Genomic DNA, 26117 nt, shown 5'->3' on the forward strand with positions numbered 1-26117 from the left:
CTTAATGGCAGCATCAGAATTAGGACCTCCACGCTCCCCGATCCTGTCCTTCATTCAGGTCTCTGAGCTCTCTCATAAAGAAGAGGGTTAAAGAATGGGAAATCCAGAAATGTTGAACTAATCAACAAATGCATGGATAAGCTCACATAGGTTGTGACATCACCAGTGTTCTACAATTTACTTTGATATCTTGCTCTAAAAACATTTATCTATTGGGCAATAATTAGAGGCAAAGCAAAGCATAGGTCACACATGGAGGTAAAGATAAGACAATGCATTCCTTTTCTTCAAGATCTTACGGCCTAAAGAAGGAAAACTCACGCACGATACTAGATTCACTTCAGATCACCTATCAGGTTATTATTACATGTCTTACAACTAATTAAAAAGGATCCTACCCCATATCACAACAATGTGTATAAGTGTAATTATACTCCTACTTAAAACTACTCCAGAATTGTTTCTTCCATTCTCTATAGCATGCTAGGCTTTAAATCTGGCACTGATTAGTACAAAAATCTCATCACTGCAAATGTGGTAGCATTTTCCCATGAAAGAAAAAAAGGGATGGGCGTGGTGACTCACACCTGTAATCCCAGCACTTTAGGAGGCCAAGGCAGGCAGATCACTTGAGCCTAGGAATTCAAGACCAGCCTGGGCAACATAGTAAAATCCTGTCTCTGCAAACAAAATACAAAAATTAGCCAGGCATGGTGGCACATGCCTGTAGTCCCAGCTACTCGGGAGACTGAGGCGGAAGGATCAGTTGAGACCTCGATCAGGAAGTTGAACCTGCAATGGGCCATGATCACACCACTGCACTCCAGCGTAAGTGACAGAATGAGACCCTGTCTCAAAAAAGAAAAAGAAAACAAAAGACAAAGCCATTCGGAGAACTGACTCCCTATGCAACAGTTCTATGAAATGCTACCCTTGGATTTTTAACATTTTATTTTTTTGAGAAGAATTATAGGGCATAGTTATGAAATCATATTTACTCCCAGGAAGGGAAGAATTTGTATTTCTACTTATTTAAGAGTCAAGTCATTATTAAAACTAACTGACAAGAATATGATTGCTATGAAGGTGCTAGATCATAAGTAGCATCAGAATTCCCCTACTCTGTTGGTATGGTAGGAAATAAATAAATACTAAAACAGCGCAGACTGGTGAATCCTACACTATCTTGGATTGTTGCAGCCACTAGAATTTAATGTGCATCATCCCAGAGCCAGAAGGAATGGTAAAAACTGTCTTTTCCATCCCTCCACCTTCCAAACTTTAGAGCCCCCAGAAAGATGAGACTCTCCCTCACATTAACCCACTCTTTGTAGTTCAGCAGGGTGTCTGGGATAGAAAGTGCAACTTCAGCCTCAGAGGCAGCCTTCCTCCTTCAAGTCCAAGGTGAAGCCCTCCAACAGGTCTCTCCACCATTTCCCTTTCGTCCTCATGGGAACTGCTTTTCTCTTTGGCTTCCCGGACTTCTCAACCGTCCTGATCCAGTCCCTCGCACCGCAGCCCTCTAGATGACTCTCTGGCTTTCCTATAGCTCCTCACTGCCACAGGCCACCCCTGTAAAGCCCATACCCGTTGCCCAGAAGTGTTGCCTTGCTTCTTTAGGCTGCAGTTCAAGTTCTCTGCTTCCATTTTCCTATGAATCTTTTTTCCTTAATATCCAGGGTACGTAAAGGCCTTAGTACAGTGCCTGATACACAGTAAGTATTCAAAAACAGCAAACCTGATGATTACTACTACTGTGATCCATATTATTTCATCCCCATAAATCCACTATAACAGCTGTCTCAGGCCGCTGACAGCCTCTTCACCCACACACCTGGTGGCCTCTTCTCTACCTCATCTTCATGGACCTTGGACAGGTTAATATATCCCTGCTTATTCTAAATCTGCATATTTAAAATTCTTTCCTTCTTTGGGTTCTATCCCAGCATTCCACAGAGAGTTCAGAACCAAGGAGTTAATCAGCACACACAGGTGGGCTTGAACTTGAAAATCCAAAGTCCATTGTCCTGCTGCCACCTCTGACCACTCATCCAAGACAAGATGCAGAACACAGACCCTCCTTCCCCCACACTGTCACATGCCTCACTATCGCTTCTTGGAGGTCTCAGCTCACATGTCACCTCCCCGGAGAGAACTTCCATGACCACCAGGAGCGTCTCAACTGAAAGCAAGACTTGAGACCCAGAAGATAAAACCAACACTGCCATCCACCCCACCTGTTGGTCTAAGGTCGACTCACCCCCTGCTCACCTGGATCAATGTCTCCAGCTCCTGGGGACTCACACAGACATGATCCCGCAGGAATTCTGCCTTCTCCAAGGCAATGGTATTCTTCTGGCTGCTCTCAAAGGGCTGCTCCAATGCCCGGAAGACAAGACCGCCAGTGACGAGGTAGACCACCACAACCACAAAGATGGCAACCACCGTCTTCCACTTCATGACGGTCTGCAAGCCCCCCTGGGAGGTGCCTTCCATCCTGGCTACCACTGTGGCTCGGGAGGAAATGGACAGGCGCGGAGTTGGAGTTGGAGCCGGAGCCGGGGGTTGCCCGTTAGTGGCACTCTTGGGCTGGCACACCGGTGCTGCTGCGGGAACGGCCACTGAGGAGTCAGGGTGGGGGATAAAGAAGAAGAGAGTTTGTTTATAAACAAATACAAAACATGTCAGAAACAAAGCACCGATGTCTTCTTTGAGCCAGCTTTCAAATGTGAGGATGGAACACTGGGTCACCAAGCCTGCGGTTAGGAAATGTGATCAGTTGCTAGGTACCCATTTGAGTTCTAAAAGATAAGCACCAGGAGTCCCAGTTAAAAAAATAATAATAAAGTATAAACTGAGTTAGAAATGCTTACATTTTTCTACAAGGGTCCAAATTGAAAGCTGTCTCTCTGTCATTTGTAATTCACCTCCTCCCTTAGCTTCCTTGTTGAAACAATGTGTAAGAAACACAACAAATCACCAGATTTAAAAACAAACATGTTGTTGAACTTGGAGAGGAAGTAAATAGGAGAGGGCTACCCAACTACTCTATCTAAGTACCAAGGGGTGGTGATACCAAGAGCAGAGAAGAGATGAACGTCTAGAGACTTAAAAAGTCCTCTTGTCACAAAACAAAGGAAAAAAGGATGAGCTTGTTATATCTTAATAGAAGATGTGACTTAGGCATAATCACTCCTGATCTACTAGTAATATAATTTTTCTTCTATTGTTTTCCAATAAGATGTCATTGGAAAGAAAATGTTTCCTGGTTTTTGAAACACATAGAATTCTCTAAGGTCCCTGTTCTCGGTAGGGTAATTTCATTACTTTGGAAATAAATAGGGTCAGCTGGAGGCTTTTCTGCGATGGCAGGAAGTTTGGGGTTGTGACGCACACGCAATGCTATCAGGCGTCACAGAAATGTCTCGTGCAACAATGAACGGCCATCGTACTTCGGTGTTTTTCTCCCTTTATTATTCCAATTCTTATTATAGTCTCTGTCATGGTGCAGGCTGGCTGTTGTGTAAAGAAGGTATTAGGAGATGATAAACCTAATTACCTAAGTGGGGTAAAGAGCTCCACTCCAGCGGGGAGTTGAACTGATCAATCACTGTTGGAAAAGTCAAAACGCAGGCCATGTTACTCCCCGTTCAAACCACCTGGCTGTAAGGGTGGTGGCTTAGAAGAATCTAAGTTTGTAAACATCTGCCTCTCCTCCTAGGCCCTCGGAATCAGTTTCTCTCTTTGGAAACCGAGCTGAACGTCCGTCTTTTATGGCGTATGATCCAATCCAATAAAATCACTCCATGTTAAATTTCCCTCGGATTTACACAAACGCAAAATTGTCTGGAATCTTGATTGAAAGAGCTATACGTTAGAATCAACAACCTGGGCATTATGCTCTTGCTAACCTTTCCCCAAAGACGCTGCATTCACTTTCCCCCTTGCTCCTGTTGATGCCGAGGTAAGCCTTGCCTTGGGTGGCTTTCTTTTACCACTGCCCACATCTCCCATTCATTCTGCCTCCTCACTGTATTTCATCCCTTGGGCCTTCCCCCACCCCTGTGGCCAGCAGCCTCATCCTGCCCACCATCACATCTTGCCTGGACCAGCCCAGCAGCCTCCCAAGGGGCCTCCCTGCTTCCATGTGTATCTCGTTTCTGACCCAGAAATCTCAAATTAAATATCACTTCCGGGAGCACCTTCTCTCTTCCTGCCTTGGAAGCAGGTAGAATAATGGCCCACAAAGAGGTCCACATCCTAATCCCCAAGACATAGATGGATGTTATCTTACATGGCAAAAGGGACTTTGCAGATGTGATTAAGAATGTTGAGATGGGGGATGACCTTGGATTACAAGGTTGGGCTCAATATAATGACAAGAGTTCTTATAAGAAGGAAGCAGGAGGACACGAGAGAGAGGGGATATGAGGACAGAAGCACAGGTTGGAGTGATGCAGCCTTGAGTCCAGAAATGTGGTCCTTCTAGAAGCTGGAAAAGGCAAGGGAAGGATCCTCCCCTAGAGCCTCCTGAAGGAACCTGTACTGCTTACCCTTTGATTTTGGCCAAGTGAGGCTGATTTTGAACTTCTGACTTCCAGAACCATACAATCATAAATTAGTGTTGCTTTAAGCCACTATATGTGTGGCAATTTGCTATGGAAGCCCCAGGAAACTAATCTTCCCTCCATTAGTTCAAGTGTCCTGATATGGTTTGGCTGTGTCCCCACCCAAATCTCACCTTAAATTGTATTCCCATAATCCCTACATGTTGGGGGAGTGACCCAGTGGGAGGTAATTGAAGCATGGGGGCAGGCTTTTCCCTGTGCTGTTCTCATGATAGTGAATAAGTCTCATAAGATCTGATGGTTTTATAAAGGTGAGTTCCCTTGCACATGCTCTCTTGCCTGCTGCCATGTAAGATGTGACTTTGCTCCTCATTTGTCCTCCACCATGATTGTGAGGCTTCCCCAGCCATATGAACTGTGAGTCCATTAAACCTCTTTCCTTTATAAATTACCCAGTCTTGGGTATGTCTTTATTATCAGCAGGAGAACACACTAATACTTCTCCCTTGCCCAGCACTCACTGCTGTGCTGCTAATAGAGCCTGCACCCTTGTCCAGCACTCCCATTAGACAGAAAGCTCCATGAGGGCAGGCACCCTGTCTACCCCTCACCTCTACATCCCTAGTGTTTTGCACAGTGCCTAGCACATGGTGTGTAGACAATCAATGATGGTGGAATAAGTGAATGAAGGGTGGAAGGAATGCTGGCACATCCAAACCACACATACAACGTGGATGAGCAGCGTCAAATGGCAAACAGTTTGGCACTCCAGCAATACTGAAAGCAGGTCCTCAAACACAGCAGTGCTCCGTTCACACCTCCACACCTTTGCAGGTGTTGTCCTCTCAGCCAGTTACCCCTTCCCCACCCTCATCTGCCTGGAAAACTCCCATCCTCTTCAGTCTCAGCCAAAAGCCACCTCCTCTATGAAGTCGTCCTGGGCTCTTCCAGGCAGGCTCAGCGTGCCGGTCTTCCCCACTAGCCTACCGGCTTCTTGGAGTCAGAAAGTTCATCTTTTAATCATTGGATCTCAATTTCTTGGCATAGTGCCTGGCATAGAGCAAATGTTGTTTTCTGGTGGTGGTGATAATTCCTTCACACAAAAGCCCCATCGGAATCACCAACACTCTCAAAAACAAACATTCATGCGGCCGGAGGTGGTGGCTCACGCCTATAATCCCAGCACTTCGGGAGGCCGAGGCGGGTGGATCACGAGGTCAGGAGATCAAGACCATCCTGGCTAACACGGTGAAACCCTGTTTCTACTAAAAATACAAAAAATTAGCTGGGCGTGGTGGCGGGCGCCTGTAGTCCCAGCTACTCGGAAGCTGAGGCAGGAGAATGGCGTGAACCTGGGAGGCGGAGCTTGCAGTGAGCTCAGGTCGCGCCACTGCACTCCAGCCTGGGCGACAAGTAAGACTCTGTCTCAAAAACAAACAAACAAACAAATAAATAAATACATTTATTTAATGCTGAATGGGCACAAAGGGGTGTGGTATGGTTGGGATAAGGCACAGTCCCTCCCAGCCTCAGGGGCTTGCCAGTCAGCTTAAGGAATGTGCTCCACAGCACCAGGTAACCAACATTAGCTGAAAGCTACATCAGCCGATATGCAATGGCATAAGCATGGAGGTGAGTGGAGGCTGGTCTCCTCCACTGGCCTGCATCATGGATGCTTCTCAAGCTTCTAGCACCCCTGAAGCTGGGCAGAATTGGGGTTGAGAAAGGTCTCTTCAGGCCAGGTCCTGGTGCCAGTTTGCTAAAAGACTGTTCATGAGGGCAGAGTCTGAACAGAATCCACCCATTCCTGAGCTTCCAAAACATCAGAGCAAAAACCAGAGTTTTAGTCCCAAACTCATCAGTGACTGCATGACCTCGAAACCGTCACTTAGTTTCTCTGTTTGCTTACTGTGACATGTGAATAATAGCAATCACCTTTTTTTCTAAACATCCACAGGGTTCTCAGGAAAGCAAATGGTCTACTGGCTGGAGTATATTTGTAGATATCAAGAGTACAGGCAGAGATCTCAGAATATTACAAAACCTTTTGTGCATTTCACTAAAGATCGAGTTGGTTGTTTTGGCAAAGAAGACTGCACATCTCAATGGCTAGAAATGGATCTGGATTGTGCTTAAGTTGGATAAATTTTTTTCTTTTCCTTCCTATTGTTTTTTTTTTTTTGAGATGGAGTCTTGCTCTGTCACCCAGGCTGGAGTGCAGCGGTGGCATGATCTCGGCTCATTGCAACCTCCACCTCCCAGGTTCAAGCTACTCTCGTGCCTCAGCCTCTCAAGTAGCTGGGACTACAGGTGTGCACCACCATGCCCAGCTGATTTTTGTATTTTTAGTAGAGACGGGGTTTCATCATGCTGGCCAGGCTGATCTTGAACTCCTGACCTCAAGTGATCTGCCTGCCTCAGCCTCCCAAAGTGCTGGGATTACAGATGTGAGCCACTGTACCCAGCCAAGTTGGATACATTTTTAAATGGTATTTTCATTAATCCATTTCTTCTCCTTAGAAGCCACAGTTGTTCTCACCCTAATACAAAGTTGCCTTGTGACCTGGAATGAACCACTGGAGGTCTCTGTGCCTGGAACCAACAAAGAAGCAAACTTGGCCAGATGGTGATGAGGATGGTGGTGCTGATGGTGGTGAAGTTGACAGGAGCCCTGATGACCTACTGGGCACTTACTCATGCTGTCACTCTGACAAACATTCCGCTTCCATCACTGCATTCGGTCCTCACTACAAGGAATTATCACATTGCATGAGTCCAGCTAGGTCCCCCCAGAAGCAGATGCCAAGAAGGGATTAAATGTGCATGAATTTGATTAGGGGGAATGCATGTGTGAGAGAAAATGAGAGGGAGCTGGGGAGGCTAGAGCAGCCACTAGATTCTATGTAAGTCTGACCCCTGGAAAAAGAAGCAAAGAAGGAAGGAGGAGGTAAGCATCCTCCAGCCTAAGGAAGTTTAGCAAGCCCATCAAGGAGTTCTCGAGCTGAAGTCAGCTGTCTGAGGAGTCCTGCGTCTCCCAGAAACAATCCTACCATGGTATCCTTGCTGAGCACAGACACTGGCTGGCAGGAGACTGGAACAATGGACCCGCGGTGCAAGCCCAGCCGTGGACTTCAGGGCAGCAGCCAGGGCCCTGATCACCAACACTCCCTCCAGTTAGAGGCCTGTAGGTGCATGTTCATGCCCAACACAGCCCCACTTCACAGACAAAGAAACTGAGACCCAGACAGGTTCAATGGCTAAGTCAAGGTTAAGCGGCCCAAAAGAGAGAAGCCAGATTAAGAAGGGAATCATCTGACTTCGAAGTCAGTTCCGCAGAGTGCAGGAACAGGAAGAGGAAACACAGCAATTCCAGGGGGAAAGGGCCCTTTTATCCCAAAAAATAGGAATGACATTTGTTTCAAATAGGCATAAAAATGTTTTCCAGTCTACGAGATTGACTACTTCAGTTTCTGAATGGCGGTGGAGCTCTTTCCTTCACAACGTATCAATAATGAATGGAACTATAAAGTAATGGCCTATCACACTTCACAGCTCCAACAGAAGACTACTGGGCAGCAAAAGTGCCGCCAAGAAGTGATGAGAAAGGAAATGTTGAAAGATAACATCCTTTCTGCTAGTTTTCATTTTAAAATGTTTCCTCGAGAATATCTGCCTGGCTGGGCGCAGTGGCTCACGCCTGTAATCTCAGCACTTTGGGACGCTGGGAGTTCGAGACCAACCTGGCCAACATGGTGAAGCCCCGGCTCTACTAAAAATACAAAAATTAGCCAGGCATGGTGATGTGCACCTGTAGTCCCAGCTACTTGGGAGGCTGAGGCAGAAGAATCACTTGAACCAGGAAGGTGGAGGTTGCAGTGAACCAAGATCGTGCCATTGCACTCCAGCCTGGGTGACAAGAGTGAAATTCTGTCTCAAAAAGAAAAAAAAAAAAAAAAGAATATCGGCACATATTTCATTGTCATCTAAATGTGGGTTATACGGAAGGGCACATGTGGAAATCGGCTTTTTCATGGTTGAACAAGCTCTTAATAAGTTTACATTACTCAGGCTTTCTCAGGCCCCACAGATATTACTGCACCATCCATTCATTTGTTCAATCAACAAACAACTGAGTTTGCCTGGCACTGCGTTTGGCGCTGGAGCTACATAAATTAATAAGACACATCCTGCCTTCAGAGTTAATGGAAGAATTAACAAAGATCTTACACATGCATGAAGCTGTTTTTGTTTTGCTTTCTTTTTTTTGAGACAGAGTCTTGCTCTGTCACTCAGGCTGCAGTGCAGTGGCACAATTATAGCTCACTGTAACCTCAAACTCCTGGGCTCGAGCTATCCTCCCACCTCAGCCTCCCCAGTAGCTAGGACCACGGATATATGCCACCATGCCTAGCTACTTTTTTAATATTTTGTAGAGATGGGGTCTCACTACATTGTCCAGGCTGGTCTCAAACTCCTGTCCTCAAGAGACCTGCTGGCATCAACCTCCTAAAGTGCTGGGATTACAAGTGTGAGTCACTGCACCCAGTCAGTGAACCTGTTTTTATCTTCACCAAACCTTCTGTACAAGGCAATGATCATTATCTGCCCCCACTGACAGATGAGGAAACTACGGGCCAGAGAAGTGACACTGAGCAACCTATGACAAGCTAACAAGCAGCGGCATCCTTGAATCCGTCTTCAGACACCTAACCCGAGTGCCTCCACTCCTCCACGTCACCTGAAACAAATGGCATTCCAAGGGTTCAGAGTCTCTTGGAAACCTGAAATGCAGCTGCCTCAGTGCCATTGTCACACAGCAGCATGACTCTGCCTACTGACCCAGGCAAAGTGCGACTGTGACTGCAGACTCCCTGGCGAGAGGAAAAGGACACCCTCCTTTCACCTGCCGCTGCCCCAAAGCCGACCTCCCACCCCTGCTCCAGGTCTGGAATCATTCCAGGGCCACCTGCACTGATGGCTCAGAGCTTCTGAAGAGTCCCAGGTTACAGCTCAGCCTGGAGAGGCATAGGCAGCCTTCAGGCTGCTGGGGAGGGAGGGTGTTAGGAAGAGGGCAGGAAAGATGAGCAGTGCAGGATTCCACCTCGGGTGCTCCACCCACACCGGCCTCCAGCTGTCCAGCAGCTGTTACAGCAGAGTCTTTCCTGCTTCTGATTCCAGATACCCCAATAACCAAATCACGTTTTCCCTGTTTCCACGGGACAGCCCTACCTTAAAGGCGATCAAGCTGATCCCAGTAAGAATGGCAGTAACACTAAGTCTGTATGCACCAAGTGAGCAAGGCATGGTCCCAAAACGCCACCCGAGGAGAAGCTCTCCCTTTGGGTGAAGCATTGCTCCCTGCTCTCTTCGAAACGTCAGGCTGCACTTCCAGATGGAAGAGATCAAGCTGTGATGAAATGACTGAGACCCTATGGAGCCACGAGAAGAGGAAACAAGGCAGCCTGGGGGGAAGAGGGAGCTAGAACTGCCTGCCACCTCATCTCACATCTGTCCTTTCCTGTCCCCTTAGTCCAGACCCCCATCTTCTCTCACCTGAATCATTGTGACAGCCTTCAGTCCTGTCCCCCTTAAATCCGTCCTCCACATCCCAGCCGCGTACACGGCGTGTTGCTCTCTCAGGTGTCAATGTGATCACCCGGACCCCTGCTAACGATCCTCTGAAGGTACCACCAAGATTCAGAGCAAAGTGCAGGCTCCATGCCCTGCTCCCCGACTCTCCATTCCAGGACCTGGCTCCTGCCTATCTCCCGGCCTCACCCACTGCCACGCCCCCACAAGCAACCTTTGCCCCAACAAAACCCAGCAGCACCCAGACCTGCTCACACCTGTCCCGGAGAAACAGGTCTTGATTCCCAGATTATTTTCACCTCTTGACTCTTTTTTTTTCGGTCAATTCCTTCGCAAACGTCAAAACCCACCTCACATGCCCCCACCTCCAAGCTGACTGCTCATCCCCCAACATTATATTATAAGATGCCCTTCCTTCGTGTCTCAATGCTAAGTTTAGTAGAGAACCTACAACTAGGAGACCCCCGGTTACAGTTTGTTCCATTCCTGAATTTGCTCATTCATCCATTCTTCCATTTGCTTTGGGCCAGCATTTATGATATCAAGTTCACACACCTGCCCAACAAAAACTTTGACTGCAGAGTTAATCCTGCATATGGAAGCACCCCTGGCACTATTGTGGTTTTTTCCCCAAGCAGAAATCCAGAGTCGAGGTTTTAAAGTTCTCAAAAAGCAAACAGTCCAAGGCGAGTTCTTCATGGTTTGTACAAGTGCTAGAGTGGACAGACAGGAGACAGGGCAGTATTCTACTTCACTGGGCTCCAAACATTCAGTTTTGGCCTTTCTTGTTCTCTTCATGAAGAGCTACAAGCCTCTCTTTCACTCAGGGGTACAAAATACTTGTTAGATTTTAAAAATTCTATTGAACGGCATGAGTCACACTTGGTGAGTCCCCTCTTTGGTGGAAGACAGGCAGAATTTACCCTGAGTCTGCCTTCCTAGGGTCCCTCTGACTGGGGCCAAACTGCATAAACTGGGATTTGAGGACCCAAAAGACTAAAGGGCTTTTCTTTCACCCCACAAGCTGGGGAGAGAACAAGGGGTTCACATGAGACTTAAAGGAGCAGTGACTTCCTTCTCTGGACTTGTAAGCTCGACAGTTTCCTCTGATCTTTCCCCAAATCTCTTCTTGTATTTATAAACCAAAGGCGCGGAAAAAAAAAGTCAGAAGCCTCTCCACCAGCAGACAGGGCCCAGAGAATAAGGTTATCAGGGTTACAGGAAGAAGGGGGAAGGTTGGACTTCAACAGTCACCCAGCTTATCCCCACCATAGGTTTACCTTCCAAGATGGCCCCACCCTCACAGGAAACACTGGGCAGGGCTCCTGAAAGACAGTCCTCTCTCCAAGCCTCCTTCCTCCTCCCTGGAAAGGGACAGAAGCAGGAGCACTATTGGGAAGATTTCACATAAAATGTAGGGCATGTTGCTCAATGCCTTGTTCAGAGCAAGTCCTCAATCAACGTGAACTGTCCATATTATTAGGAGGTGAAGAAAATGATGTGATCTATGCAAGCAAATGCAACAAAGTATGCAGATGCTGTGCTTGACAGAGCTGTGGGGGACAGAAAGACATGAAGAGGGAGTGCCAATGCCACCGAAGAGGAGACGAGAATGCAAAGACAAGGTGCCTACTGGTGTGGAAAAGGCATTAGGTGTCTGCGAGAGGGCAGAGGAGGTGGAGAGGAAGGCAGAACAGCAAGAGGGGGCAACAGATACAAAGACACTCAGCCACGAATCAGCCTGGGGCATTTGGGAAATTACACCAGGTCTGCGTGTCAGAACTAGAGGGTGTGAAGATGGCTACACCAAAATAAAGCTGCAAAGACAAGCAGAGGAGAGAGTGTGGCTCTTGTTGGTCTTATTAATGAACATGGGAAGCCATCAAGGTTAACACAGGGAAAAGAGCCATGGGGTAAGGCCTGGGTTTAGCAAGCTGACTCTGGCAGCAGTGCGTAAAAGACATGGAGGAAGTGAGAGATAGTCTGTGGGGGGTGTGGGTAGGAGTTTACTGGAATGTATTATGAGGCCTCAACTCAGGCAGCAGCAGAGGAGGAGTCAGAGACAAGGGGTGTTAAGGAAGTAAAATGTGCAGGGCCTAGTGATGGATGCAAAGGAAGAAGGGAGGCGTCTGGGATGACTCTTAGAAGCTTATAAGAGTATCGTGCTCTCCAAGACAGAAAATGCAGGAGAGTTAGGTTTGCAGCTCTTGTAGCCCATGCAGGTGGAACTACCCAGTTAACATGAGGCATAAGGGACCAGAACTCAGGGGACTAATCTAGCTGAATCCCTGGATTTAAGAGTGATGAGTATGTAAGTGGTACTGAAGCCACAGGACTGGATGAAGTGGTCCGGAGGGAGATGTAAAATGAGAAGAGAGTAAAAGATGATGCTCAAGGGAGCAACATTTAAGGGACAGCAAATGGAGGGGGATGCATGACAGAGAAAGAAAAACTGGAGAGGAAAAGGGGAGAACCGGGCTGGGCGTCAGCATCAGAGATGGCAGATCTTATCCCAGTCTCTGTCTCCAGCACCATTCACAAGGCCTCACTCACAGGTAGTCTCAGTGTGTGCCTGATGACTTCAGTACTATACCAGAGCAGCGTTCTGCTGTTTTTTACCACTTTCTCTCTCTTGCTGCCAGGAAACCCTGCTCAGCAGCATCCCTGTTCCAGAACTTCTGAGCATTTTTGGTTGCTCCTAGTAGCAGGTGGGATGTCTTTATTGTTCCGATAAAATGAACTCTCACCCTCCGACCCACGGCACAAATTGCCCAGGACCAGAGCTATTCCTTGTGTGTGCTGAGCTGCTCAGAGCAGCCCAGGCATATCCCACTGGACCACCATCTTTTGGGATTACAGCTGCCTACCTCATGATTCTCCCAATAGACTCTGACTCCGCCATGTTGCGAGATGGACTCCTTTATCCTGCCTCCACGATCAAGGCCCTAAAGATGCACACAGCCACAGCTGGGGGTCCTTGTGTCTTCTTCCAAAATGCTTCCTCAATATCATATTCTGTCTCTTGCCCTAAGTTTTTTCCTCCACAATTTAAATTAACTAGCGCGCTTTATACAGGAAAGAACTTTTTCCTCCTCTTGGGATTAAAAATAATACAAGCAGTCATAATTCTCAAAATATCTCCTTTCCCTGGGGCCAAGGGTTTTAAATCCTATTGTCAGCACCATTCCTTCCAGATGTCTTTCCCAAGTGTCTTGTCAAAAGCAGTTATCTCTCCTCACCGGCTCCTGGAGGGGTCTCCTCATCCCCCCACCCCACCCCAGGCTCCACTCAGCAGCCAGGTGAGCCTTCTGAAATTCCCAGCGTGCACCTGTTAAAACCGCACAAGCACCACCATGGTTCTTTCCCTGGCCTCCAGTGTCCCGTGTGCTCAGGGCTCATCTCACTTCTCCAGCCCTCCCCTCTTCCTCCACACACTCTTCTCCCGCTCCAGCAAACTCCTTCAGTATCTGCAGTCACAAGCAAACAGATCATAAGTAGTTATACTGTGGATCTACAGATCCTCAGTAGAAAGCAAAACTGAAAAATATTTTTTGACCTATTAGAAAGATCCTTTCCAGACCAGCCTGCCAACATGCCGAAACCCCGTCTCTACTAAAAATACAAAAATTAGCCAGGTATGGTGGTGCACACTGTAATCCCAGCCACTCTGGGGCTAAGGCAGGAGAACTGGGAGGTGGAGGTTGCAGTGAGTCAACATTGCACCACTGCACTTTAGCCTGGGTGACAGATTGAGACTCTATCTTAAAAAAAAAAAAAAAATTGATCTTATGGCTCAAGTCCATAACATGTCCTATTGTGTAATTCCCTAACTTTAGGAAATCTGTTCGCTGTGTCCCACCCAATAATGGTGATAACAAGTAGCTAGAGGTACTTCGATTAATTCCATATTTATCAGGCCATAAAATACATGGAAGTGACAATGGTTTAGAATGACGAAAAGGCGGGGCATCTACAAACTTGATGTGTCATTGATTTGTTTACTCAACCAATGCATGCCCACTGTGGGCCAGGAGTACTACCAATCTCCACACCCCACATCCAGACTGCCTCCACCGGGTCTGAAGGGACCAATTCTGGGAAGTGTGAGTGAGGCCAGTGAGGTCACTTGATGGAGCTTTGATCTTTGATCTCTCCTCTGCTCTCAGCCTCCTCCCCTCTGATCCATCCTTCCCCTCACCCCTACCACGAACCATTCCAGAGATGCCTCAGGGGCCCCTGCTGAAGATCTGAAGACTCCCGCATGTCCCCAGTCTCTTCAGGGTCCCTTCCTGCGCCTTTTCTCCTGATACCTGGGCTTTCCCTGAGGACACTGTGTTCTGAGTGTGACTCTGGGATAGGGGCTGTTCAGTCTCCCTCACTCACAACATCAGGGTCACACTGTCCTGGAAAACCAATACCCCACATTCTTGTGTCAAACCCGCAGTTCCTTTGAGAGCCCAGCCCTCTGGCTCCTCCACTTCCCACTCTTCCCCATGGCCATCAGTGGTAGACCTGGCTGCTCCCTCGGTTTCCCGCAGCCTTCTCTCTGGGTCCTGTTTCCCTCCTAAGTGACTTCAGCATCCCACACACAACCCAGTCAAGACCCAAGCCTCCCATTTCCTTGAATCTATCACCATTGCCATCATCTCCATTCCATCTCAACCACTGACTCAGGTATCCCAGAAGCAGATCCTGGATGAGAATTTGTTTGTGAGTTATTTATTTAAGAGATGCTTCCAGAGAAACCATGAGGGAGTGGGTGATACAAACTACTAGGATGGCCAGGCGCAGTGGTTCGTGCTTGTCATCCCAGCACTTTGTGAGACCGAGGCAGGGGATCACCTGAGATCAGGAGTTTGAGACCAGCATGGCCAACATGGTGAAATCCCAGTTCTATTAAAAATACAAAAAAAAAAAAAAAAAAAAAAAAAAGCCAGGCACAGTGGTGCATGCTTGTAATCCCAACTACTTGGGAGACTGAGGCTGGAGAATGGCTTTAACCTAGGAGGTGGAGGTTGGAGTGAGCTGAGATTGTGCCACTGCACTCCAGCCTGGGTGACAGAGGGAGACTCCATCCTCCATCTCCAAAAAAACAAAAAAAAAAAACCTCCTAGAAACATCCTGAAAACAGGCTCCAATAGACCAAGGAGAGTTCTCTGAAAAAGGCTGTAGGTACAGGCCAGAAAGAGAGAAGCCCCAAGAAGCTAGAGGACAGGTGCACAGAACAAAACAGATCTGGGTGACCTTGGCACAGCTCCAACAGCTCCACTACAGCTGAGTCTCCCTATGGCCACACCGTAAGCCTTATTATCACAAAAACTGTCTCAGAAATACTCAGAAATAGTTGAAGCTATGACTACTATGGTCTGAATTTTTGTGTCCCCCAAAATTCACGCACTGAAACCTAACCCCCAATGTGATGGGATTAGGAGGTGGGGCTTTTGGGGGTGATTAGACGGTGAGGGCTGAGCCCTCATGAATTGGATTCATGCCCTTATAAAAGAGAACCCAGAGAGATCTCTTGGTCCTTCCACCAAGTGAGGACACAGAAGCAAGACAGCTGTCTGTCAACCAGGCAGCAGATCCTTACCAGACACTGAGTCTGCCTTGATATCTTGATCTTCCCAGCCTCCAGAACCATGAGAAATAAATTTCTGTTGTGCAAAAGCTACTCACTCTATGGTATTTCATTATAGCGGCCCTAAGGCACACTAAGACATTGACTAGAGCATCCTTTCTTTCCAGCTTGCTACCCTCATTGCTCCCACATCATGCCCTGCCTCTACTTTCTCCTGTCATCCTACCCTCCCTGTGTTCTCTTTCTCTTCTCCACCCGGCTTGGATCCCATATTCAACACTGCTCTTTAGCTAATAGACTCAACTTCCTCCTCTTTTGTCTTTTCCTGGAGCTACCTGGAAATATTCCTGTATAATATTCCTTCTCTCTGCTCAGAGTCACAAGCTGCTGGACACTGCTACAGAAACCACGCAGCCTCACGGGTCGCTATCACTCTCAGTCCACCACTTCCTTCTTCAAATGGCCCTTGATGCCCCATGGTAGCCCTGCCCTCTTTCTCTGCTCAGCAACAGGTGTCATGATAAATGTCATGAAGACATCCAGGGGTACCTCCCTGTAAACGAACCTGAGATCATATGCAGAAATCCTACTCTACAAGATAGATGTGTACTTTGCAAAAGGCTTTTCCACTGAAAGCATTTAAACAGCACAGTCTGTGTGCATCAAAAGTGAGGTATCATATGTATATTTTTTAAACCATTTCTGTAGAATGAGGTGTGCCCTCACTGTTGCCTTTCCCCAGGTCACTTACATGGAGGCTCCACACCCCAACACACTGTGCTTTGCAAGCAGCCTCAGCCATCTCCATTTGTCAATGTAGCTGCTCAGTGCTCTTGGTTCATTTCAAAGTCACCAAAACCTCCTACACAAAACTTAAATGGGAAAAAAAAAAAAAAACATTTGGCTGGTTCTTCCTTCACTGTGCCTACTAAGTCAAAAAAAAAAAAATAAACAAGATCCATCAAAGGGAGAAAACAGTTTCTACAAAATACCCTACCAAACAGCTTTGCATTTCAGCATCACCCTCTGAGTAATTTCCTCTGAAGTGGTTCCTCTAATGCATATCAGTGCTGCTGACATCAGCAACATTTCTGTGATTTACTGCAAATGTGTCTATCAGAGGCTGGGAGTGGGCGCAGGTTAGAGGAAGAGAGAAATCTAAAAGGGAAAAGGATACCCACATTATTCCTCATGGGGCTAGGGAGACAGCAATGTAGAAAACCTACAAATCCATTCACCTGAAGACTGGGAAGTGTTTTTGAAATATTCATAACTCTGATTAGTGAAGTCTTCAAGGAATCAACAGACTTACTTAAAAATTGGGGAAGTCGATTCTCTTCAATAAAACAGCTCAGTGTCTTCCCAGTAACACCCAGGTTTGGGAAATAAAATGTGGCCAAAGGAAGGCAAGAGTCAGTGCTGCCAGAGAAATCTACAGCTGAATCAACATTCTGAGGAATTTTCCATGCCAGAGAGCTACTGAGCATAGGCTGAACCTGCCAGCTAGACCAACACCTCACTCCACTCCCCAAAATACCTTTTCTCATTAGCAATTTCTCCTGCTAGAGGGTAAGTTCCTCCAGATGCCCCTTGAAGCTGGACCTTTTCATCTCTAAATTTTCCATGGTCCCTATCCCAGTGCACAGTGTATAAAAAGAGCTCAATTAATGTTCATGGCATGAATTCAACAAAGGTTTGCTGAGGGCCTATTGTGCTTCAGGCACCGGGGCACCAAGGTAATGAGCAGAATCCCTGCTGTCCAGGAATGGATGAATTGGGTGTGGGCAAGAACCGGCAGTACCTTCACCTCCACCCCTATGGAATTCAGAAGAGGCCCAGCACTCAGGGGCTAGAGAAGGCACCCAAAATCTCAGAGAGCAAACAGACCCTTACATGGATCATATAGAAGTCTGCCAAGCTGCTATCCTGGTACAGAAGTTGGCTTCAGCATCATTTTCAAGGATTAATCCCGTCTTCCCCATATGAGAAGTGTCCCTTCATCCTAGACCCTCGGAACCAAATCTGTTACCAAAGCAGAGTCTCTATGTGATGGGTTAGTCACAATTAAGCAGTCCCTGTAAACATATTTCCATGCAAGGAACCCCCCAGTTATAAAATCACGGGATGCTATTCGAAAATCTAAGACAAATTGGATATTGAATGCTGGCACACAGTAGAGTTCCCTAAATTAATGTGGAATGAAGGTACCACATGCAAGCTTGCCATGTGAGTGAATGCTAAGTGTTGATGCAAGATCTTCGTAAACAGCAAAGCTTGCAGGAAAACACAAGAGAAAAACCATTTTCCTAGATAGTTCAATCTAACCTTTGGGTTCAGGTGTCAGTCAAGGAACAGAATCTTCAGCCAAGGAACAGAATTTAATTCATTAATGTACTTTGGATTCAACCCATACTTAATTGCTTGGAAATTGCCTCTGAAGAGGTCACTGGAAACAGTTTTGTGGTTATGTTTCCTCCACCTCACAGAAAGGAGGAGAAACAAAGGCATAAAAACTGACATAACCGATTAAAGTAGCAGATGATCAGCCTGGCTGTCTTGGAATTTGTGGGCATGTCTGAGAGTTCTCTGCCATTAGGAGATTTTTAATGGCCCCTCAGAAACCAGCTGCACTTGGACTGCCATGAGAGGTGCCAAACTCACAGGCACATGGAGTAAGTACTTGATTTCAAAAGCACGCCCAAAAGTGCCACACCACTCAATTCATTGAGAACCTCCCATGAGGCCCATTCCGTGGTGTTCCCTAAGTTGTACCACAAGTACCGGGGTAGTTTGTTTCTTTCCATTCAGTTATCAACAGCTGCTAATTTTCTCCACAGCACATAATGCAGTTTCTATCAAACCAGCATTTGATGAGGTCCTACTGTGGCCCAGCATCCTATGCTCTAAGGGAATTTAATAGAAGCATTAACCATCACCAGAAATAATTTCATTCGAGGTCAGATTTTCTTATTGACCCTTGTGGCTAAACCCAGAAACAGATTGCATGGTAGCTTCTACGTGGTAGTTTAGTTAAGGGAGAATTGCCAGATTTGTGTGTGTGTGTGTGTGTGTGTTACTATGCACATAACATAAAATTCCCTATTCTAGCCATTTTAAAGGGTGCAATTCAATGTGGGCTGCCAGATTCAGGAAACAAAAACACAGGACACCAAATGAAATCTGAATTGCAGATAAACAACAGCAACAAAAATTTTTAAAGGGTAAGTATATCCCATGTAATATTTGGGATATACTTATACTTTTTAAAAAAGTTTTCTGAAATTCAAATTTAACTGGATATCTGGTATTTTATCTGCCAGCTCTAAGGTAAGGGACAGGAGGAGCACAACCATCACCCACCCAACATAATTAGCCAAAAACGTAGTGAAGTACTAAACTGGGTGATATGATTTAGCTGTGTCACCACCCAAATCTCAACTTGAACCGTATCTCCCAGAATTCCCACGTGTTGTGGGAGGGACCCGGGGGAGGTAACTGAATCATGGGGGCCAATCTTTCCCATTATATTCTCATGATAGCGAATAAGTTTCAAGAGATCTGATGGGTTTATCAGGGGTTTCCGCTTTTGCTTCTTCCTCATTTTCTCTCGCTGCTGCCACGTAAGAAGTGCCTGTCACCTTCCACCATGATCCTGAGGCCTCCCCAGCCATGCGGAACCGTAAGTCCAATGAAACCTCTCCTTCCCAGTCTCAGGTATGTCTTTATCAGCAGCGTGAAAATGGACGAATACACTGGGTGATATCCATCCTAAAACTGCATAAAATCTACTGGGCTTCTCTCCTGTCACTCCACTGAAAGTGCTCTGCTAATGATCTCTGCTACCTACTCAGGGGACACCATCACGGCCACGCATCACTTGTCCTCTCAGCAACATTCTGCACAGGAGACCTTGCTCCTTCTTAAAAAGCTCCCTGCTTACAGCCTCTGTAAGGCTTTCCTCCACCTTCTCTCATTGGGTCTTTTTAAATTACACCCTCAAGGCTTTCCTCCACCCTCTCTCGTTGGGTCTTTTTAAATCCACTCTGCAGATACGTCTTCTTCTGCCTAAACACTGGACTTTCATGGGTTATTTCCTGGACCCCTTTTGTTCTACATCCTCTCCCTGTGTAATCCCTACCCACTTGCAGATGGCTCCCGGGTCTGTACACCCAGACCTAAAATGTCCTCGGAACTCTAGCTTCTCATACCCAATTGCCTACTATTGAGTTTCATTTGGATACCTCAGGTGTATCTCATGCTTCGTAAGTGAAAATTGCACTTGATAGTTGACCCAACCAAAAAGGAAGTCTCACCTCCCAGAATGATAGTAATGTTCACCCAATCTGTTCAAGCCAAATAGGCAGGATCCTGAGAGGCAGCCTTACTTTCTGTTCTCTTGTCCTGTCCCTCCCCAATAGTTCTCTCATTTCTACCTCCAAAATAGACCTGGAAACAATCCACTTCCCTCTGCCTTCCTGGTCCTCCATCCAGGCTACCTGCTCCCTACTAGGCTCCAGCCATAGCCTTCTCTCAGGTCTCCCCACTTTCCACTCTCACTCAATCCCATCCATTTCCACAGAGCAGTCAGAAAAATCTTTTTGAAACATAAATCCTCTCACACTCCTCCTTGCTCAAACTTTTCAGTGCCTCTCACTGTTGTATCTAGAATAAAATGCAAGCCCTTATCATGGCTTCCAAGGTCTGACAGTAGAGCCTCTGTCTCCTCTCTAATTTCATCCACAACATGCCCCTTTTCCCTCTGGACTCCAGTTTCCATTCATTTTCCACTTGGTTTCCACTGTTTCTTTCTGCCTGGAAGGCCTCTCCCCGATTCTTCCATGGCTGGCTCCTTCCCATTCTTTGGGTCTCAGTTTAAATGTCACCGTGTCAGAGAGGTATTTTCTGACTACTCTAAGTAGACTAGGATAGTTCATTTTATGTGACAACTTGACTATGTCACAGTATGCCTAGATATTTGGTCAAACATTATTCTGCGTATTGCTGTGAGGGTGCTTTTTGATGGGATTCATAATTAAGCCAGCAGAGTGAGTAAAACAGATTTCTCCCATGACATGGGTGGTCCACATCCTATTGGAGGCCTGAATAGGACAAAAAGGCTGACCTTCCCCTAAGTAAGAAAGAATTCTTTCTGCCTTTGGACCTGAACTGAAACATCGGCTTTTCATGGGAATTACACCGTTGGCTTTCCTAGTTCTCAAGCTTTCAGACTTGCACTGGAATGAAACTATCAGCTCTCCTGGGTCACCAGCTTGCTGACTCACCTGCAGATCTTGGGACCTGTCCATAATTGTCTGAGTCAACTTCTTAAAATAAATCTCTCTCTCTCTCTCTCTCTCTGTATGTGTGTGTATATATATGTGTGTGTGTGTGTGTGTGTGTGTAATATATTATATATATAATATATTATACATAATACATATACACACACAGATGTACATATATACATATATATATCTCATATATATATATGCAAGATACATCTGTGTGTGTATGTGTGTGTGTGTATCCTACTGGTTCTGTTTCTCTAGAGTACCCCCACTAACACATAGGTCCTCCCCATTATTCTCTGTTACAGCAAGTATCATGATTGTAGTGATATTATTTGCATCTTTACTGTTGATGAACCATCATCCCCAACACCTTACCCCCTAGACTATCAACTGCCTGAGGGGAGAAACCCTGCTCATTTGGTTCACTCTTATATACCCAGTACCTAGCATGGCACCCGGCATTGGTGGGCATTTAATAAATACTTTGAATGCATGAATGAAACCAAAGAAGAAGACATTTGCTGTACAGTAATTATACTGTATGAAAAAGCTAATAGTATAGTTATTTACTTAGAAGGAATCATAGATATCAACCAGTCAACCACCTCAACCAGAGGTTGTAAGTAACTTGCCCAAGGCAAATGCTGGAACCAGGATATAAGCCCAGCATCCATCCAGCTCTAAAATCCATGCTCTAATAAGACATCCTGCCACCTTCAAGTTCTGTTACAAGAAGTTCTCTGGAAGAGAAGCTTAGGTCATGATTTTGTATTAATTTACAAAATTTAACTTGAGTTTCTCAATTTGATACTAACAGTCCTTCAATAATCCCAAATTTCAATATTTGGCATTCAGGACTGTATTTAGTTCAGTAGGAGCAGAGAGCAGATAGCCATGCCATACCTCAAAGCCCAAAGATGAGGCTTGGAAGACACCTACTTTTAGAGAATATCCTGGAACAAATCAGCAAACTAAGCCAATTAGCTACTGGCATGAAGGGAACTACATCTATCCCCGTGGTCCTCCATTTAAGCACAATTGCACACTGTCTCAAACCATCTACTTTTTTATTACTAGGAACCCTCCAAAGATTGCAGAAGAAATGCCCTAAACTAAAAGCAATGGAGGTACAGAAAGGCACTACCTTGAAAATTACAGCATGTAATACCTTCTTTCTTAGTACCTTGAGGCTTGATATCAAGCTCTCCCATGCTTAAAAATCAACAGAGGCTGAAATCCGCCACCTCTTGAGAGTACTTCTGCATAGACAATTCCAGAAGACACCATTACAGTTGCACAGTGCACAACCTGTGCAGACGAATGTGGTACCCCTTCCTCTTAAAGTCTGCTTCAGCTCTATGTCAAACTTGTGGTCTCTCTGCAATTTAGACATGAGCCAGAAATGTCCTTTCACCAGAAAATTCACATTTCTTTTTATCACAAGTAAACAACTGCTGTATGCATCTACTAAGCTCCACTGCCTACTAAAAAAGAGAGTGATAATCACACCTTAAGGTGTTCTTTTTTTTTCTTTTAATCACTTTCCACCATGAAAAGTTGATGTGGAAAAGGAAAACTGGGAACAAAGATCACGATAGGATCACTCTTTCCGGGACACATTTATGTATAAAATCAGTCAAGAAAACCCAAAAGGTATAAGATCTAAATCAAACCGAACTTTTAAAAAGTGGAATAAACTCGTTCTCTTTTTTATTTGGCTTTTAGTTTTATGGATTTGTGCTTACATGGGCACTTTGAAGGTTATCTTCCACAGGAGATGGTAATACAGATTTGCCGGTAGGGAAGACTTTTAGTGACTGAGACCTCGAGCCTGAAGTTAAAATAATGACCCCACTACTGCTTACAGGCCAAATCTTTAAACTAAAAATATCCAGCAGCAGTGCGGAATATGTCAGAGGTGTGCAAACTTTTAAAAAAGGTTTTTAAAAGTTTAAATTTTAATTAGAAATTCAATTGAATTAAACAAAATTCAAACTTTAAGCAGAAAATGTAAACACAGATATAAAATTCCATTTGAAGGAAGGGTTTTATTCTAAAAGTCTAAACACCTTTTGGTGTTCCATACTGCTCTTGGATATTGTGTGCTATATGTTACAAATATGGTAAATATGTATTAAGTATTGCATTATACTATGTATCATATATTAGGTATAATACAATATAATTTACCTCAAAACATGCTACTTGGTTGGACTTTGGAGTAAGGGCTTAGAGTCATATGAGCTTTGCCTCTTCTCAATCCCTGTATCAGATCCCAAGACTTTCTTGCGACCCAAGATTCAAGGGACACAATTTGAAACCTCAAGTCTAGAGGAAGGAACACCAACAAGAAAATCCAGAACCTGGATTCTAGTTCCAGCTTTGTACTAACTAGCCCTGTCACACTCAGCATGCACCTGGGGACTGGGAGACCCTGGGTACGGATGCCAGCCTGCATGACTGCATCAGTCAGGGCTCTCTAGAAAGACAGAACCAATAGGATAGATGTATATATGAAAGGGAGTTCATTAAGGAGAATTGACTCACACGATCACAGGTGTCCCACAATAGGCCATCTGCAAGCTGAGAAGCAAGAAGCCAGTCCAAGTCCCAAAACTTCAAAAGTAGGGAAGCCGACAGTGCAGCCTTCAGTCTGTGGCCAAAGGCCTGAGAGCCCCTGGCAAACCACTGGTGTAAGTCCAAGAGTCCAAAAGCTAAAGAACTTGGAATCTGATGTTGGAGGGCAGGAAGTATCCAGCACGGGAGAAAGATGAAAGCCGGAAGACTCAGACTCAGCGAGTCTGCTCATTCCACCTTCTTCTTTTTTTTTTTTGAGACGGAGTCTCACGCTGTTGCCCAGGCTGGAGTGCAGTGGCGCGATCTCGGCTCACTGCAAGCTCCGCCTCCTGGGTTCACGCCATTCTCCTGCCTCAGCCTCCTGAGTAGCTAGGACTACAGGCGCCCGCCACCGCGCCCGGCTAATTTTTTTTTTTTTTTTTTTTTTTTTTTTTTAGTAGAGACGGGGTTTCACTGTGGTCTCGATCTCCTGACCTTGTGATCCGCCCGCCTCGGCCTCCCAAAGTGCTGGGATTACAGGCTTGAGCCACCGCGCCCGGCCTCATTCCACCTTCTTCTACCTGCCTTTTTTAACCATGCTGGCCGGTGAGGGGATGGTGCCCACTCAGATTAAGGGTGGGTCTGCCTCTCCCAGTCCACTGGCTCAGATGTTCATCTCCCCTACAACACCCTCACAGACACACCCAGAAACAATGCTTTGCATCCTTCAATCCAATCAAGTTGACAATATTAACCATCACAATGACAACCCCTCTACTGTTCACTCTCTCATCTATAAAATGGGTACGATAAAGTAACTGTTTCACTGTATTGTGCAAATTAAATACATAATACTCATAGGGTGCTTAGAATATTGAATGTCTCTAGTAAGCACTTAATAATTGGTAGTTGTATAGCTGGGCGAGGTGGCAGGTGCCTGTAGTCCCAGCTACTCCGGAGGCTGAGGCAGGAGAATGGCGTAAACCCAGGAGGTGGAGCTTGCAGTGAGCTGAGATCCGGCCACTGCACTCCAGCCTGGGCGACAGAGCCAGACCCCATCCCAAAAAAAAAAAAAAAAAAAAAAAAAAAAAAAAAAAAAAAAAAAAAAAAAAACTTGGTAGTTGTAATGAATAAAATCTACAAAATGGAACATGTGTTCCTAACATTAAATGCAATGCTAACTAAATAAGTTTGCATTAAACTCAGTTTGTGTCTTGTTTTGAATAGTGTTTGTTTGTTTGTTTGTTTTTGAGGTGGAGTCTCACTCTGTCACCCAGGCTGGAGTGCAGTGGCACGATCTCAGCTCACTGCAACCTCTGCCTCCCGGATTCAAGCGATTCTCATGCCTCAGCCTCCCAAGTATCTGGGATTACAGGCGTGCACCACCACGCCCGGCTAATTTTTGTATTTTTAGTAGAGATGGGGTTTCACCATGTTGGCCAGGGTAGTCTAGAACTCCTGACCTCAACTGATCCGCCCACATTGGCCTCCCAAAGTGCTGGGATTACAGGCATAAGCCACTGCACCTGGCCTGAATAAGTTTTATTTTAACTATCATTAGGGGTTGTGAGTGGCCTCTGTCTCTCCAGAGACTAGTTAATTGAAAGCCACTTGTATTTGTCTTCACCTTTTAGCATGCCAGCTTCTTGCGGCATCTCAATATGCCCCCACAGCTATTAGCACAGGATCTTACACAGAGTCAAGATTCAATCCGTGCCCATTAAATGAACGAAAGCTTAGCTGTTCTAAGGAGTCAATCTTCGAATTTTAATACAACTTACGTTAAGATTACTCGGGTTCTTTAATAAATAAAAGAGATCCTGATTTTAGAGCATGTCCAAATTTAGATGTATACTGGATCCTTCAAGCCAGACAGCCTCATAAGTGGCCCATAGGTTAAGCCTCCTTGAAGACTGTATTTACCAAAACTAGCCACAACAATCTCTCTTATCCCATATACTCCTTACTATGTAACTTTAATATTCCCCATGAGAACATAGAACCTATGTTCCCTCTCCTTGAATCTGGACAGGCTTGTGACTAAAGCAGAAGTGACACTATGTGACCTCCAAAGCTAAAAATGAAAGGCCACACCGCTTCTGCCTGGTTCTTTTGGGATGCTCACTCTTGGGATCCAGCTGCCATGCTGTGAGGAAGCTCAAGCTAACCCATGTGGAGAAATACAGTGATCACGTACAGATGTTCCAGCCAACAGCCACGCCGAGATCTCAGCCAAGAGCCAGAATCAACCACCAGCCACATGAGCCAAGATACCTCCAATTGATTTTAGCCCCCATCCCGTAACCCCCACAAACACCTGTAGATTTCCCAGGTGAGACTCATCTTCCCAGATGAGGCCCCAGACATCGCAGAATAGAGACAAGCCATCCCCTCTGTGTCCTGCATGAATCCCTGAAGCGCATAATCTATCTGAACATAATAAAATGCTTGTTTTATGCCAATAAGTTGGGATGGCTATGCAGCAATAGGAACAGAAACAGGCTTTCATCTATAGCGTGATAGAGGAATTCCTCA

At 45.8% G+C, this 26117-nt stretch overlaps 1 protein-coding gene across 3 annotated transcripts in view; it reads right to left on the minus strand.

Moving 5' to 3' along the window:
• KCNK10 (potassium two pore domain channel subfamily K member 10) overlaps positions 1-26117 on the minus strand; it is a 145073-nt gene that overhangs the window by 76176 nt on the left and 42780 nt on the right. For 2 of the 3 annotated variants that reach the window (XM_015144304.3, NM_001261558.1), the window contains 1 exon segment: positions 2272-2621. In XM_015144304.3, the coding sequence (XP_014999790.1) occupies positions 2272-2621 (350 nt within the window). 3 annotated transcript variants of the gene reach the window in all.

Source organism: Macaca mulatta, chromosome 7 (assembly GCF_049350105.2).
Source record: "Macaca mulatta isolate MMU2019108-1 chromosome 7, T2T-MMU8v2.0, whole genome shotgun sequence".
Taxonomy (NCBI): Eukaryota; Metazoa; Chordata; class Mammalia; order Primates; family Cercopithecidae; genus Macaca; species Macaca mulatta.